General features: G+C 40.6%; 1 protein-coding gene across 1 annotated transcript in view; it reads left to right on the top strand.

Annotated features, from left to right (window-relative positions):
- The window catches only part of ACSM4 (acyl-CoA synthetase medium chain family member 4), a 54,178-nt gene that overhangs the window by 30,108 nt on the left and 6,273 nt on the right, over window positions 1–17,797 (top strand). Inside the window, exons 5-11 of the mRNA XM_045992950.1 lie at window positions 1,144–1,380; window positions 3,888–4,098; window positions 9,168–9,375; window positions 12,483–12,626; window positions 13,446–13,602; window positions 15,649–15,728; window positions 17,310–17,433. Coding sequence (XP_045848906.1) covers window positions 1,144–1,380; window positions 3,888–4,098; window positions 9,168–9,375; window positions 12,483–12,626; window positions 13,446–13,602; window positions 15,649–15,728; window positions 17,310–17,433 — 1,161 coding nt within the window. The remainder of the gene's footprint in view (window positions 1–1,143; window positions 1,381–3,887; window positions 4,099–9,167; window positions 9,376–12,482; window positions 12,627–13,445; window positions 13,603–15,648; window positions 15,729–17,309; window positions 17,434–17,797) is intronic.

Raw genomic sequence — 17,797 nt, 5'->3', positions numbered from 1 at the left:
TAAATAAAATCTTAAAAAAAAATTTAGAAAAAAATAGAAATGTTAAATTACAGATGACAGTAGGAAGATGGCTTTACTAGTATCACAAAGCTAGTTTTGAAAGAGTTGGCGTAAAGTCCAGGTCTCCTGATTCATGAAGTAAAACTATTTCATGAACATATGCCACCATGGTACTAATGAAAATAATCTTAACAAAAGCATTAGTTAACACGTTGGAGGTACTGTCTATATGCTGGTCATTTTACACACATTATCGTATTAAATCCTCATAATAACCCTAGGAGACAGGTATTATATTCCTCCCCCATTTTACAGATGAGAAAATTCAGGTGCAGCAAGGATAAGTGATTTCCCCATGGTCCTACCATCAGAAAGTTGCTGATCCAGGACTTAAATCAAGGTTCCTAACCACTTATAATGAAGAATTTGAGGGGAAGGAAGGCAGGGAAGCCAGAAGGGGGATGACAGACTAAATCTTAGAGCTAGAAATGGACATTCCTGAAAAGTGAGTGCACTGCTTTTACTGGAAGAAGAAATTCAAGGAGAGGAGTTAGAAAATACAGTTAGGGGCGCCTGGGTGGCTCAGTGGGTTAAAGCCTCTGCCTTCGGCTCAGGTCATGATCCCGGGGTCCTGGGATCGAGCCCCACATCGGGCTCTCTGCTTGGCGGGTAGCCTGCTTCCTCCTCTCTCTCTTTCTGCCTGCATCTCTGCCTACTTGTGATCTCTATCTGTCAAATAAATAAATAAAATCTTTAAAAAAAAAAAAAAGAAAATACAGTTAGAATCGAGTATGAAACAGACAGAAGCAGGGCTTGAATGTCCCTTGGGGCAGCAAATATTCTTTGTGTCTATTGTTTGGTTGGAGAGGGTAGGGACAGAAGATGGGAACTCCACAGTTCTATAACCGTTGGTTTTATTTGTTTTGTTTTTAAGAATAATCTAATCATAGAATGAAGAGGGAGAGGCCTATGGTAGGGAGGCTGGTGAGCAGCTGACTGCCACAGCTTTCAAGAAAAATGAGTCTTTTCCAGGTGTTCCCCAGCTTCCTCGGGGGTGGGGGAGCACACAGACACAATCCACTTCCCAATCTCACCACAGAGCATCCAAAGAAACTAACGCTCTTCATTCATTTATCCTCACAGGCTGCAGAACTTCCACTGCAAAGCCCTTCGGGAATCAGAATGATTTTTTTCCGATACCAGACATTCAGATTCATCTGGCTTGCCAAGCCGGCTGGCCGGTACCTTCACAAAGATCACCAGCTTTGGTCGCCTCTGACTCTTGCTGACTTTGAAGCCATAAATCGCTGTGAGAAGTCACTGCCTAAGAACTTTAACTTTGCTGGGGATGTGCTGGACCAGTGGTCCCAAAAGGAGAAGGTATGACTTGACAGGCTTCTATTAGATGCTTGGCATCCACATATGTCTCAGGCTTCCATTTCCTTGTTCCATGGTCCATTTGCCACTCTCACTTCAGTTCTTTCATCCTTCTTGGTTTTCTTTGTTTGTTTTCCCCTTGCCCTCCTCTCTCCCCAGGGAAGGTCTTGGATTCACAGCTCCCGGTGCTGTCTTTCTCTGGAGCCTCCTCAGTCCAGAGCAAGGTGCTTATTACAGAGTCCTGCCTCTTTTCCTGCATTTTCTCCAAGTCCCACACAGCAGCTCTTTGCTCTCCATTCATCTGTTTGGGCTGGTCACAGGCTTATTTAAAAAGCAGTAATTTGAACTTTGATTTTTTTTTATTTATTTATTTATTCTGTTAGCCATTGTATAGTAAGTACATCATTCATTTTTTGATGCAGTGTTCAATGATTCATTAGTTGCATATAACACCCAGTACTCATAACAACGCATGCCCTCCTTAACACCCATCACCCACCAACTCCATCCCCCAGCCCCCCTCCCCTCTGAAACCCTCAGGTTTTTTTTTCCCCTGGGGTCCATAGTGTCTCATGGTTTGTCTCCCTTTCTGATTTCTCCCCCTTCAGATTTCCCTCCCTTGCCTTATGGTCCAGTGTACTATTAGTTATGTTCCACATATGAGTGAAACCATATGATAATTGCCTTTCTCTGCTTGACTTATTTCACTTAGCATAATCCCCTCCAGTTCCATCCATGATGCAAATGGTGGTTATTCATCCTTTCTGATGGCTGAGTAATACTCCATTGTGTGCATAGACCACATCCTCTTTATCCATTTATCTGTTGAAAGGCATCTCATCTCCTTCCACAGTTTGGCTATTATAGACATTGCCTCTATTTTATAATAATCATCATTTATATATATCATTTATATATAATCATCATTGGAGTGATTAGGAGAGAAGTCAGACATTGAGAAGAATAAAGCAAAAAGCCTTGAGCATTTGCAGAGTAGCTTCAGGTCAAATCCCTGCTTACTGACCCCACACAAGGCTGGACACTGAGCTAGATACTTACCTATCAGTGCTTCCCAAAACTCACTGCAAGAGCCTGTGCCTCAGAAGATATACAAGGTTTCAAACAATGTTGAATCAATCTTTCCTATCAAATTGAGGGTATAGTCTTCCCTTAAATCCATTTACATCTTTATTAGCTCTCTTATACTTGCTATACTCTCTTTTGAACAAAAGAGCAGGTAGAAGTCGAAAATCTCTGGGTATATTTTGTTTTTAATATTTTTATTTTTCAGTAACCTATTTTTAACAAGCGGTATTGATTCTCTGATTATGGTGACAAGTAAATGCATTTTCCTCCTTAAATAAATGTGTACCAAAAAAGTGAATGAATGTAAAGAAAAATACAAAGAACAATAATAGCACAGGTGTAGACAGATCTGGCAAAAATAGTGATATTCCAATAACTAAAGGTTGAGAAATACTGACCCATATTATTTCAGCAAATCCCCATCACCAACCTTGGGGGTTGCAGATAAGGAAAATAACCTCATAGAAGTTAAGCTCCTTATCCAAGGTCACCAGTCCCAAGGGTATGGGAAACAGCCGCTGATCTTAGAGAGCTTATACCCATAGTACAGGGCATATGATACAGTGCAATGGAGTCATCTGGAATTTGAGCATAATTCTGCAGAAACACAGAGATGTCGGGGAGGAGAAGAAGAGAAGCCTAAGGAAACCTTCACAGAGAAAGTAAAATGGAAATTGAGTTTTGAAATAGTTTCCAACCAGGGAAGGTAAAAGGAGAGTTCCAGATATTCCAGATAGGGAAAGAAAGGAGGAGTAACACATAAAACACAGAAGTTTTGCAACATAGACAGTGTACTCTGTAGAATGATATGAGAAGTTTCCTCCAGAAATCAATCCCTCGATGAACCTCCCCCAAAGGTCCACCATCTTGTTCTTTGTTACCTATAAAAGCCATACTTCAGTCTTTGGAGAACACACACACACACACACACACACACACACACACACACACACACAGAGTACAAAAATTGGGTTTATTTAGATGGAACATAATCTAACTTAAGCAAGAAAAAAAATTTATTGGACATGGGAGTGCTCATAAAACTGGACAGTCAGTCTCAGCAAGACCAGGACACTAGGACAGCTCCCTGGGGGTATGTAAGCACCAAAAGCCCATACACAAGTTTTGTTTCAACCATATTGTATCTTTCGGTTCTTCTTAGAAAACTCAAAATCTGGGAGAAAAGGTCTGACTCGCCCTACATGGGTCACATGCCACCCCCTGGTGGGTGGACAATTACCCTGATGAGTTGTCTCACCTAAGCTGTACTCAGTAGGAGAGAAGTAGTTCCCCCAAAGACAAACTGGGGTGCTGTTACCGGAATCCACCAGCATGGGTGCTGAGAGGAAGTAATGGCAGATGTCCCATCTATTTGGTGGATTAGTCATGCAAGCTTGCTTTCTTTCCCATGTGCCCATGGCCAGACAGGAGAGAGACCAGCCAACCCAGCCCTGTGGTGGGTGAATGGCAAAGGGGACGAGGTGAAATGGAGCTTTGAAGAACTGAGCTCCTTATCCCGAAAGGCTGCCAATGTGCTCACCAACCCCTGTGGCCTGAAGAGAGGAGATCGAGTGGCCGTCATTCTGCCTCGTATCCCAGAGTGGTGGCTTATAAATGTGGCTTGTATGCGAACAGGTGAGTGCCAATATTTAACATTTCTTTTTTAAAAAAGATTTATTTATTCATTTTAGAGAAAGCATGCACCCTAGTGTGTGTGAATAGGTGGGGGGCGGAGAGGGAGAGGGAGACAGAATCTCAAGCAGACCCTGCACTGAGCACAGAACCAGACCTGGGCTCCACTTCACAACCCTGTGGTCATTACCTGAGCAGAAACCAAGAGTCAGATGCTGAACCAACTGAGTCACCAGGTGCCCCAATATCTAACATTTCTAAGTCATGCAGAAACAGAGAGAGAAAACAGAGAGAGAGAATGAAATTTGACGTTTTTCTGAATTGTTAGTTCCAACTGAAGCTATGCTTACAAAACACAGAAAAATAAGAGTTGATTTTTTATTATTAATTAATAAAAATTATTAGTAATAATAATTATTATTATTCCATGATGGGATAATAATAACAACTATTATTATTAAGATATGGGTATTGCAAAAAAAAAAAAAGTTTGCAAGGGAGGAAACTGAGGTTCAGAGATGTTAAGACGATGGTCCAAAGTCACACATCTAGAAAGTTATGCAATTGGAATTTATTTATCTGTTTTTAAAGATTTTATTTATTTGTTTTTTGAGATAGAGAAGAGAGGGGCAGAGGGAGAGGGAGAGAGAATTTCAGCGTGGAGCCCACCAGGGGGCTAAATCCCACAACTGTGAGATCATGATCTGAGCTGAAATCAAGAGTCAGACACTAAACCAACTGAGCTACCCAGGTGCCCCGCAATTGGGATTTAAACACAAAACTCTATCAAAGCAAATGTGGATAACTATGCCTCTTGGCAGAGATGACTATGATGTATTTACCTAGATGATACAGAATTTACTTTCTTGAATATATTTGGATTCTCCCTAATATGAAAATATTAAAGGACGAAAAAGCATTGTAAGAATGTAAGGACTTCGGGCACCTGGGTGGCTTAATCACTAAGCATCTGCCTTTGGCTCAGGTCATGATCCCAGGGTCCTGGGCTCAAGCCTTGCACCAGGTTCCCTGCTCAGCGGGAAGGCTGCTTTCCCTTTCCTGTTTGTATTCCCTCTCTTGCTGTGTCTCTCTCCATCAAATAAATAAAATCTTTAAAAAAAAAAAAAGAGGAATGTAAGGACTTATAAGAATATGACTGTGGAAACCAGTTGGAAAGCCTCTGCCTCTCTCTCTCTCTCTCTTTTTTTTTAAGGTTTTATTTACGTATATGACACAGAGAGAGAGAGAGACAGCAAGAAAGGGAACACAAGCAGGGCGGGTGGGAGAGGGAAAAGCAGGCTTCCTGCTGAGCAGGGAGCCCCATGTGTGGCTCAATTCCAGGACCCTGAGATCCTGACCTGAGCCAAAGGCAGAAGATTAATGACTGAGCAACCCAGGCCCCTCCCTCTGCCTCTTTCTAGGCAAAAAAAAAAAAAATTTAATGTATTCAATGACACATTTTGTACCCAAGTAGTAATTTATAATGTACCTCAAATAAAAATTTCACAGTATTGTTTTCCTCTCTAGGACAGAGGTTGGCAAAAACCATTGCCTATGGGTTGGCCACCTATTTTCATAAATAAAGTTTTAAAATTTTAATGGAATATAGTCATGCTTTCTCATTTATTTATTGTGTGTGGCCCTTTATGCTCCACAGTGGCAGAATTATTAACTGAGACAGAGATGGAATGGCCCAAAAAGCCTAAAATATTTACTATCTGGCCCTTTACTGAAAAAGTTTGCCAATCCCTACTCCAGAGCATGAAATAAATGTTTATAAATCAATTAAAAATAAATAAGAAGACTAGAGGAAAAACTACCATAGAGGACACAAGGATGTTTGTTACACTATCATTAATAAGAGAAAAAAACTGGAAACTATATAGAAATGATTAAATAAATTATGACTTATTTTCTTATGGAATCTCCACACTGTTTTCCAAAGTGGCCGCACCAACCTGCATTCCCACCAACAGTGTAAGAGGGTTCCCCTTTCTCCACATCCTTTCCAACACTTGTTTATTGTCTTGTTAATTTTGGCCATTCTAGCTAACAAAGTTTAGTAGAGGTATGTTCATTGCTAGTTGAAATTATGATACCTCAACTTGATGGGATATCATTAAAAAGACCAACTATAAGGATTTCATAATGGTGTTGAAAAATGCTCTTACTGTCAATATTAAACTTTTTAAGCATTTTTTTTATTTTTTAAAGTTTTTTATTTATCTATTTGACAGACAGAGATCACAAGTAGGCAGAGAGTTAGGCGGGACGGGGGGGGGGGGGGGGGGGGGGGGGCAGGCTCCCCGCTGAGCAGAGAACCTGATGAGGGGCTCCATTCCAGGACCCTGAGATCATGACCTGAGCCGAAGGCAGAGGCTTTAACTCACTGAGCCACCCAGGCGCCCCCAATATTAAATTTTTAAGAAAGCAATAAATAAAATTCTTTTTGCATGGAAAAAAAAAAGAAGTTGGAAATGTGAAACCAACTGTGGGTTGAAAGGAGATTAAATGTGGTTTGTCATTAAAAATGTACTCAATATTACGTAACATAATTTAAGCAATTTGGGAAATGCCAGGATTAAAAATGAATCCGCAAGCCAAATCATCAAAACATTCAGTTAATTAAATGTTAAACAAGCAGCTGAGGATTATTTTCTAGTTCAGAGTTATTAAATCTTCTGAGTGAATGGTGAGATGCTTGATTTATATTATGTGGCAAAATATTTTGCTTTTGCTATAGAGTGTATACAGTCTGAAATCCACCAGAAGAGAACTTTTTCTTAACCCCCATGATATCCACTGAACACATTCATATCACAAATCTACCAACAGTACTAATAATTCCTGAGCTATTAAGAACAAGTGTTTGGGGACACCTGGGTGGCTCAGTGGATTAAGCCGCTGCCTTCGGCTCAGGTCATGATCTCAGGGTCCTGGGATCGAGCCCCGCGTCGGGCTCTCTGCTCCGCAGGGAGCCTGCTTCCTGCTCTCTCTCTGCCTGCCTCTCTGCCTACTTGTGATCTCTCTCTCTGTCAAATAAATAAAATAAAATCTTTAAAAAAAAAAAAAAAAAAAGAACAAGTGTTTGTGGAATGCCTGGGTGGCTCAGTTGGTTAATGGTCTGCCTTCAGCTCAGGTCATGATCCCAGGGGCCTGGGATCAAGTCCTGCATCTGCTGCCCAAGGAGCCTTCTTCTCCCTCTACCTACTGCTCCCCCACTTGTGCTCTCTGTCTAACAAATAAGTAAAGTAATAAAATCTTAAAAAAAAAACAAAAACACACAGTGTTTGCAAAATAAATAATCATATTTTATATGGAGTATACTATCTGAGATCTGGTCCGGTATTTTCTTAACTTCCTTAATGTCATATATTTATTCATTTTCCCAAGAGGCGATGACAAGTGAGAGCTTTTAAAATATATTTAACAAGTGTAGTCTCCTTTCTAGGAATTCAAATCCACATCTTCTCATTTCACTGAATAGGAAACTCAGCAAGAAATAAGCAGTCTGCTATATAGCACAGGTTTGGGGAGTCTAGGAAATGTATCTTTGAGTTCTGGTTCTGCCACTTACTGACTCTGTGACCCTTGGGCTCGTTTTCATCGGTACACTGGGATTGATTTTTTTCTTTTTTTTTTTAATAATTTTTTAATTTTTTTATAAACATATAATGTATTATTAGTCCCAGGGGTACAGGTCTGTGAATTGCCAGGTTTACACACTTCACAGCACTCAGCATAGCACATACCCTCCCCAAAGTCCATAACCCCACCACCCTCTCCCTACTGCCCTCCCCCCAGCAACCCTCAGTTTGTTTTGTGAGATTAAGAGTCTCATATGGTTTGTCTCCCTCCAGATCCCATCTTGTTTCATTTATTCTTTTCCTACTCCCCAAATCCCCCATGTTGCATCTCCACGTCCTCATATCAGGGAGATCATATGATAGTTGTCTTTCTCCGATTGACTTATTTCACTAAGCATAATACCCTCTAGTTCCATGGGATTGATTTTTGAGTGAGATAACAGACACATAATAAGTTCTCAATAAATGGTAGTGGCTATTTGTAATACTTTACGTACACTTCTCTTTCCTTCATTGATATACTTTAGAAAGAGCAAACCACCATCCCTCTTTCTTTCATCTAATTCTCCCATATATGCTCTTCTCATAAGGAACTGGTATTTTAAAATCAGGCCTATCTCAGGCCAGTGTTTAGAGTGGAGTGAAAGGGTGGGATAAACTAAGCATTGCCAAAGGAGTGTAGGCAAACTTTGACAATTCCAGAAGACTGGGAAGACCCGAGTTTCAGGGCTGACCCGGCCACTCACTGGCTGTGACTTCATCTCTAATTCTAACAGCATAGGCCCACATGGCTACTTAGAACAGTGGCCTCCAAGCTCTTCTAACTGCATAATCTATCAATAAAGATATTTGGGATACACATCCTCCCATCTGGATATAATTATTTTTACTGTTCTTCTGCACAATATAGCATGCATGTTTTAAAATATACACAGAATGAGATTAAAACATAAAGACCACCACTATCTCAATACAACTTTTTTAAAATTCTAATTTTTCTTCTCATCTTTAGTAGATTACGTTGCAGAACTAACTTTGGAGACTACTGGTTCAGAAGATTGAGTATGATAATATTCCTGAAAATTTCTTATGAGCTGTAAAGCACTATTTAAGCATTACATAATGATGTTCCACAAAAATGTTACATAATAATGGCCCACCATTATATTGCCTACTATATGCCAGACACTTACTATTATTTTCCCCATTTTAAAGATAAGGAAAAGAAGGCACAGAGAGATCAAGTAACATGTTCAAGCTAGTAAGTCACAAGGACAGAACTAGACCCAAGGACTATTAGACTCTGAAGCCACTGTTCAAAGGATTACCCAGTGACCAGAGTCCTATGGGATATCCCTGGAGACCAAGACAGGAGTAGTTAAAGTCTGTATTCCCCACCCAAGTCCAAAGCCTGTTTCCACCGTCCATAATCTTGCCTAAGGGACAAGAGATCTGTTTCAACTCAGGGATCTTTCTCCTTCCCAGGGCTGGTCTTCATGCCAGGAACAACCCAGCTGAGAGCAAAAGATATTCTCTATCGGCTGCAAGCATCGAAGGCCAAGTGTATTGTTGCCAGTGAGGAGGTGGTCCCGGCAGTGGAGTCCATCATCTCAGAATGTCCTGACTTGAAGAGCAAACTCCTGGTGTCTCCACACAGCCAGAGTGGGTGGCTCAGCTTCCAGGAATTATTTCAGTGAGTGGTTTCCCCTGCCTCATCTGCAGTACCCACAATAAAATCAGTCACAACTATATCCTGGAGCCTCCTTGCCTCCAAGGACTTAGCAATTGTGTCAGTTGATCCAAACTCCTTCCCATAAAAGAATCACCTAATATAAGATTTGACTAAACTTGGAGGATGAAGGAAGGAATCCACGTTGATCTGCTTTATAACATGGGTGACTGAATGGGTAGGTATTATCAGCTCGAGAAAGAGCTTAAAGTTGGACATACTAAGATTGAGGAGTTTGTGAAGATCCAAATGTCTAGCAGATGGTAGATACACAAGGCTCAGACACAAGGACCTAAAGAGACAAATCTGGAAGTCATCAACATATAATCAGTTCTGAAAAATCCAGAAAGAGTAAATTCAGGTGTCCAAAGAAATAGAATCAGACAATGAAATCACTAATTAAAAATCTCCTTGTCTGGGGCGCCTGGGTGGCTCAGTGGGTTAAGCCTCTGCCTTCGGCTCAGGTCGTGATCTCAGGGTCCTGGGATTGAGCCCCGCATCGGGCTCCCTGCTCAGCAGGAGCCTGCTTCCTCCTCTCTCTCTGCCTGCCTCTCTGCCTACTTGTGATCTGTCTGTCAAATAAATAAATAAAATCTTAAAAAAAAAAAAATCTCCTTGTCACCTGCAGATTGTAATGTGTCCTCTTTTGGTAAGAGAAAAAGGAAAATTTTAAGCCTTACATTAAAGGTTTCCACACTGGATTGAGAAGCATTAAAAAATAAGAGTGGGTTTTTTTCCCCCACAGTATTAGATATTGTGAAGAAATCCTCCTTTCTCCAGCCCCCACATACCAACTTCATGTACATACGCTCTTTATTGACTGCTAAATTATAGCATATCTTCAAAGATAATTATTGAGGGACACCTGGCTGGCTCAGTTGGTAAAGCATGTGATTCTCCCAGTTGCCCATTTTAAAAAGCAGATCAGCGTTGTCTCCTTCCTTCATCCTCCAACTCCAATCAATCTCCAAGTCCTGCTAGTTTTTTACTTTGCTTCCTTCTCTCTATCCCATTCACCAGAGCACAGACTTAGACCCACATCTTCTCCCACCTAGATTAGTCCCCAGGATGATCACTCTGATTCTAATTTGGTTCTTCTCAAAATCAGTACATGTAGATACTGATTTTGAGAAGAAAGAAACCACACATATATATATATGCAATATAACTGAATGATTTTTTTTTTATTTTGTGGGGGAGAAGCTAAGTTACCAAGATAATCATATTAGTATTTCATGAAACGATGTGACAATATAGTTGTATGTTTATATAATTAATCCTCATTGCTTTACTATTTTAATGACAATCACATTCACTGATCATCAAGATGAATTAAGTTGCATCCTCGACCTTATTTCCTTAAACTCAGGAAATGATACATGAGTCTCCAGAATTCTTGGGTCTGTTATCAGTTATCCAATACGGAGCTGTAAGGCATCACAGAATTTAGTGGCATAAAACAACAATCATTTTATTTGCTCAGGATTCTGTGGGTTAGAATTTCATGCAGGCCTCAAAAGAGGTAGCTTGTCCTTCTCCACATCAGCTTGACTGAAGCTGGAGGACCCAAAAAGGGTTCGCTTGCAAATCTGAGTGAGAAAAGGCTGAGAAAATTGTCTTTCTCTGATTGACTTATTTCACTTAGCATAATACCCTCTAGTTCCATCCCTATTGCTCCAAGTAGCAAGATACCATTTTTGATGGCTGAGTAGTATTCATCATGTGTGTCTCTGTGTGTGTTGTGTGTGTGTGTGTGTGTGTGTGTGTATACATACACATCTATCTCACATCTTTATCCATTCATGTGTCAATGGATATCTGGGCTTTTTCCATAGTTTGGCTATTGTAGACATTGTTGCTATAAACATTGAGGTGCAGGTACCCCTTCAGATCACTACATTTGTATCTTTAGGGTAGATACTCATTAGTGCAATGGCTGGATCATAGGGTAGCTCTATTTTCAATTTTTTGAGGAACTTCCATACTGTTTTCCAGAGTGACTGTATCAGTTTGCATTCCCACCCAGAGTGTAAGAGTGTTCTGCTTTCTCCTCACCCTTGCCAATATATGTTGTCTTTTCCTAACTTAAGTTTAGCCATTCTGACAGGTGTGAGGTAGTATCTCATTGTGGTTTTGATTTGTATTAAGGAAACATTTTCCATAAAGCCTTTAAATCTTATTACCACAACTGGCTTAGGATAATCAAGATTCACCCCCTGGAGCTATATAAGTAACAGTCTCCCCTGAAGCATATAACTGCCTGATACCTGAACAAAATCCGAGTTTTATCAGTGCAAAGGAGAATGGGATGCTATATGGTAAGCTCCCAATGATGTCTGCCAGTGATGAAGATGCTGAATAAAAAGTATTAAAAAGTTTTATTCAAATACCAAAAGAGGGGCGCCTGGGTGGCTCAGTGGGTTAAAGCCTCTGCCTTCGGCTCAGGTCATGATCCCAGGGTCCTGGGATCGAGCCCCGCATCGGGCTCTCTGCTCAGTGGGGAGCCTGCTTCCTCCTCTCTCTCTCTGCCTGCCTTTCTGCCTACTTGTGATCTCTCTCTGTCAAATAAATAAATAAAATCTTAAAAAAAAAAGTCAAATACCAAAAGATCTTCCTTTAAATCATAAAAACTCCTAAAATCTTAATAAACAATCCACAAAGACTCATGACTGACTTAAAATATATAGACTAAATAAAAGCACTTAGAAGAAAATGTTTAAGTAAATAAGATTCACATCCTTTCGTCATTGATATTGAAAGTCATCTTGGCTATTAGTGTGGACTATACAAAGTTGGTGCTTAAAGAGAAATGAATTGTTAAAAGTTAGGACTGACCTGCAAAATCCCTTTAAGATTTATTGAAAAATTACTCTCAAAGAGGTTTTGGGTTAGGTCTTTGTTCTATTAACTCTTTTCTGGTATCAAGAGGGCATGAGTAGCAGAGAAAAAAAAAATATATATATATATATATAATTGTAATATATATAATAACAATTACATATATATGGTCTCAGAGTTAAATTGGGCGCTATCTTTAGCTACCATGTTGGGTTGGGACCTATATTTTACAGATCTGCCTCTGCAGAGCACAACTGTGTGGAGACAGGAAGTCAAGAACCAATGGCCATTTATTTCACCAGTGGGACCACAGGCTCTCCCAAGATGGCCCAGCACTCTCAAAGCAGCCTCGGAATTGGGTACACCCTCTGTGGAAGGTAGGGAAGAAAACCGTTCTTGCTAAACTCTCTCCTGAGCTCCCAATGTGTATATCCCACTGCCTAGCTGACACCTCCACTTGGATGACTATTAGATTTCTCCAGTGTAACATCTACAAAAGAGAACCCCTGATGCCCTTCTCCAGGCTTAGCTCAATAAATGGCACCATCTCACCAACTGATCAAGCAAGAATTAATGGCTTAACTAGGTGATGGGGATTAAGTAGGGCACTTGTGTGATGAGCGTAGGGTGATAAACAGGAACCAGCCTTGAGCCCATCTCCACAACATGTTTGGTTCCTTCTCGGTGCCAGGTAAATTCACCCACCCAGAAAGGCCTTCCTACGTCTTCTATAACTATCACTTTACTGTATTTTATTTTCTTCAGAACACTTATCACTATTTGAAATTATGATACTGATTTATATTCTTACTCATTTTATGGTGTGCTTACCTGCTCTCTGTCCTGTTAAATTAAGAGCAGGTATCTGCTCTATCTCACTCACCATGCTAGGGAGAACGGGGCCTACCATATATTTGCACAATAAGTATTTGTTGCATCCATGAACAAACTCAGAATACCATGTCAAATTCAGCCCCCTCTCTACTTTCAGATTACCTAGGATCCTAAGAAAGTGCCCTAACAAAGGTGGAAGATAGAATCACTCATTCTGCCTTTAGGCTTCTTACGACTCTTCTCTGTAGCCATGAGGTTCTGGCCAATTCTCGAAGATTCCAGTTTGTTTGCTTTTCTGCTTTTTTGTTTTGTTTTGTTTTGGGATTTTTTGGTCTGTGTTGTTGCTTCTCCACATCGTTTAGGTATTGGCTAGACCTGAAGTCCTCAGATATCATGTGGAATATGTCTGACACTGGCTGGATCAAGGCTGCCATTGGCAGTGTGTTTTCAACGTGGCTTCAGGGAGCCTGTGTCTTTGTACATCGGATGGCCCAGTTTGACACTGACACCTTCTTAGATGTAAGTCAAGGTCTCTAGCTACATCTTTCCCTTGTCTTCTCCACACACACACACCATACCCTGCCAAAATCACAAAGAAATGATTCTTCAGAATATAGTTTCCTGGGCTTGTGGAAATCATTCCTTTTTAAGAAATGAAGTCTCCAGGGATTTGGCTTTTGAATGTATTTAACAAAGAAGGAACACCCACAACACTCTCATGTTTCAAACTATTCAGGATTTGCCCACATTCCACTTGAAATGTTCTAAATAACAGATTACAAGGCTCAAGTCTAAACAAATCTTTGGTTTCTGATTCAGTGAAACCAAAACAATAGGCGATAAATCCAAAACCCTACGTAGGGAAGATTGAAGGTGGGGTCACATTTCTCCCACAGCAGCTCCTTCCATTCTCCCCTCACACTGTGCTTTTCACTTTGTTAATTCTCAGAACCCAATATTTGTCTTGAAACCAAGCACGTCCCTCCTTCTCAACAAGACACAGCTAGACTGAAGTATCAGATTGCCCTGATTTCTTTAGCCTTTACAAAGATGTGATTTAGGCCAATTCTTTTTCAACCATGAAAAATCAATTATGTTTAATGAAATACATATTACTAAACACCACACCTGTGTGTGAATAAAAGATATACTCACCCTGTTATTTTGCTAACTGGTCTGATGAGATGGCTTGAGGGTCTTAACAGAAATGGTGGGTAACATAAGAACCGGGATCTCTATGTCAGGTTTACAAAGTGTCCTGTGTAAATCAGCTAACTTTGCAGTTCTAAAACCTGTATCTTTAAAAATAATTTTTAATAAAATATTATATAATATTTAAGAAAAATATGTTTTTATTTTAATAGTCTTCTTTAATATTATGTTAAATAAGATACATTAATGCTATAATAACATATGGCACTTATATTAGTCTATTAAAATAAGAATACTCTTATTTTGCAAAGATAGTGTGTGTATTTTAAGTATTCTAAAAACGTTACACTATTCTTAGTTACATGCATTTACTGTTATTAAGAAGAGCTGGAATCCAGGGGGCATGCACAGACAGCAGAAATGCTCACTTATGGATCAAAAGTTTTTCTTGATTGACAATCCAGAGAGCCTACAAATACATCTTGAAAATATTCTCTCAAATGCTTACATTTAATACAAACTGTCAATTCATTATGTGACATAGTGGAATCTATCTAGAAATAGGACATCTAAAACATGAGTATCTCTCTAGACTTAGCATGCCTAGGTCATTATTTTTCTTTATGGAGCTGGAGGTAAAATAAACTGTTTCCTTAAACAGTTAAGGAAAGGCCTGAAAAATGCCTCACTAATGCAGTTAATCAATCCACTCAAAAGGAGTGGTTTTCTTGTTTGTTTGTTTGTTTGTTTGTTTTTTAATTTGAGGGATGGGTAGAGAATGCAAGCAGGGGGCAGAGCAAAGGGAAAGAGAGAGGGAGGAGAAAGAATCCCTAGCTGACTCTGCATTAAGTGTGGGGTCTATGAGGGGCTCAGTCTTGCGACCCTGAGACCACAACCTGAGTGGAAATCAAGAGGTGGAGGCTTAACTGACTGGGCCACCCAGGTGCCCCAGCACTGATGTCTTTTAGAGAAAAAGTGTTGGGAGGTTTTGGTAGGTTAGTTCACACCGAGGGTGTGTACTGTATAGGAATATATGGGCAGGAGGTTTCAAAATTCCACCGTGAAAGGTAATTTGCAGCCCTGAGGTAGAATAAACCAGCTCATACTTGGGGGCTGGTCTCAAATTCAAATATTTACTTTCTGTTTAGAGAGTGGACTGTGTTGAGTCCACTATGGACAGTGGACTGTGTATGTCTATTACTGTAACAGACATGTGTTCTTTCCAATAACTGGAAATTCCCAGCAGACATACAGTCACTAGGAACAACTAATAAATACTTGGGTTTTTGTTCTGAGAAGTGATCATATATGACAGAAACCTGTCAGTGAAAGAGGTTGAGGGGTGGCAGACATCAGCTCTTGTTGTGGCCTCTAATTAACCATTTCTGACAACTGTCTTTCTCCATCATGCAGACTCTCACCACTTACCCCATCACCACCCTGTGCAGCGCCCCCACTGTGTACAGGATGCTTGTGCAGAAAGACCTGAAGAGGTACTTGGGTGGGCATCTCCATGTGAAGCACAAATGAAAGCTGCAGTCTAGCATCATAGATCTCCCCATTTCAGTGGCGATCATCAAAAATGGCTCCAGATATTGCCTAAATCCCCTCCCAGTTGCCCCTGAGGTTAGTGTCTAGGGGCAATTCTACCATTTACTCAGGGACAACCAGAGCCCTACAGTCTGAGAACTAACCCCGCGGCACCCCAAAGTACAACTGCATTTATAATGCCTTGAAGAGAAGCTAATGTAGTCTTATGACTTGAGGATTACAATCAATTCATCCAAATCACCTGAACCTCTAGTGAACTTGCAATGTACATTTACTTAAGCAATATGAATTGAATATGTGAGGAGAGAGAGAAAGGAAGAGAGAAACAATGTAAGTAGTGACAATTTAAGTAGTGTAGACTTGCCCATCCTCTATCCCCTCCCCCCAAATGTGGATGCCTGGGAGGGACAGTGCTAAGAAACAAAATAAAGCAGATCTGAACCTTCTCTTATCCTAGTTAGGGTCAATTCCCTTGTGGCCCTCAATATGTAAGCATCTTATTTTTTTTTTAAGATTGATTGATTTAAGGGGGGAGAACACATGGTGGGAAGGGGCAGAGGGAGAGGGAGAGAGAAACTAGCAGACTCTGCACAGAGCATGGAGCCTGACATGGGGCTCAATCTGATGACCCCAAGATCCTGAGATCATGACCTGAGCCAAAACCAATAGTGGGACATTCAACTGGCTGCAACACCCAGGTGCCCTTCAAAATGTGAGCATCTTGCTCACATCTCAAGAGTAGTCCAAGGGCTTTCAAGGGCTACTTTGAATAGGCACAATCCTGTCCTGCCCATTGGAAACCTCAATGCATCAGAGCGGGGCTATTCCAGACTTTCTCACTTGAGTAAGTGGACAGCGTAGTAGTAAGTCCAAAGGTGAAAAGCTTGATCTCCAAAGTCAAACAAGTAGAGCTCTGCTGTTTACTATAGTGAGATCTCAGACACTTGAGATGACCTTGCTAAGTAAGCCTTCCTTCATTCCATCCACAAGAAAGGATTAAGAGCTGCCTCATGGGTTTGTGGTGAGAATTGTCTAAGGGGCCTGCTCGGTCAGACACAGGACAAATGGTAGGTGTGGAGTAGTTAACTCAGTCCTTCATGAAATTTTGGGCAGCTTCTTTAAGTTCTCCCAGTCTCAATTTCCTCATCTGTAAAATAGGGCATGAGGATTATGAGAATGCTCCTAAAGCCCTCCAGCACAATAAATGCTCAATTAGTGTTGGTTGTTTTACCACTTTGTTCATAATAAGTGCTTAAGATCATTATCAGTATTTTCTCCTATCTTCTCCCCTCTTAATACAAGCTCTATCAGGAAATTTTACTTTCATCACTAACATGTCCCACAAAACCTATAACTATGTCTGGTAAGATAGTAAGTGATCAGAAAATATTTGCTGAATGAACCTTCTTAAGGCTTGCCTTTCCTAGCTCATTGGCTTGTTGCTAGAACATCTTAATAATTTTTTAATGAAAGCCACTCAGATTTCTTCCTCCCAAAGACCCCATGAGACTCTGTGTCTGCAGATATAAATTCAAGAAGCTACGGCACTGCTTGACAGGAGGGGAGCCACTCAACCCAGAGGTGCTGGAACAGTGGAAGGCCCAAACCGGGCTGGAACTGTATGAAGGCTACGGACAGACAGAAGTGGTATGTTAAATGGACAAAGTTTGAATTTAGCATATTGGGAGCCTTTCAATCCCAAGCTGAGCCCCTGAAGAGCCCCCTTGGTGCTCTAAATTTTTATGGAATTTCTGAGAATACCATACCTTGCCATAACTACCAAGACCTCTGAATTGCCCAATTTGGCTTGGCTAGTGTGGAATTAGGATTATTCCTTGCAGTCTTCCTGTCTTCTCCCTATGCAGGAGAACTCTCAAAGGTGTTAGGGGATGGAGAGGGTCAGAATCAAGTGGCTCTCAATGAGGTTTTGATTTGAATTTCCCTGATGGCTAATGATGAAGAACATTTTTTCATGTGTCTGTTAGTCATTTGTATGTCTTCTTTTGGAGAA

The sequence above is a fragment of the Meles meles genome, chromosome 21 (genome assembly GCF_922984935.1).
Source record: "Meles meles chromosome 21, mMelMel3.1 paternal haplotype, whole genome shotgun sequence".
Classification (NCBI taxonomy): domain Eukaryota; kingdom Metazoa; phylum Chordata; class Mammalia; order Carnivora; family Mustelidae; genus Meles; species Meles meles.
This window is presented reverse-complemented; position numbering and strand designations above follow the sequence as displayed.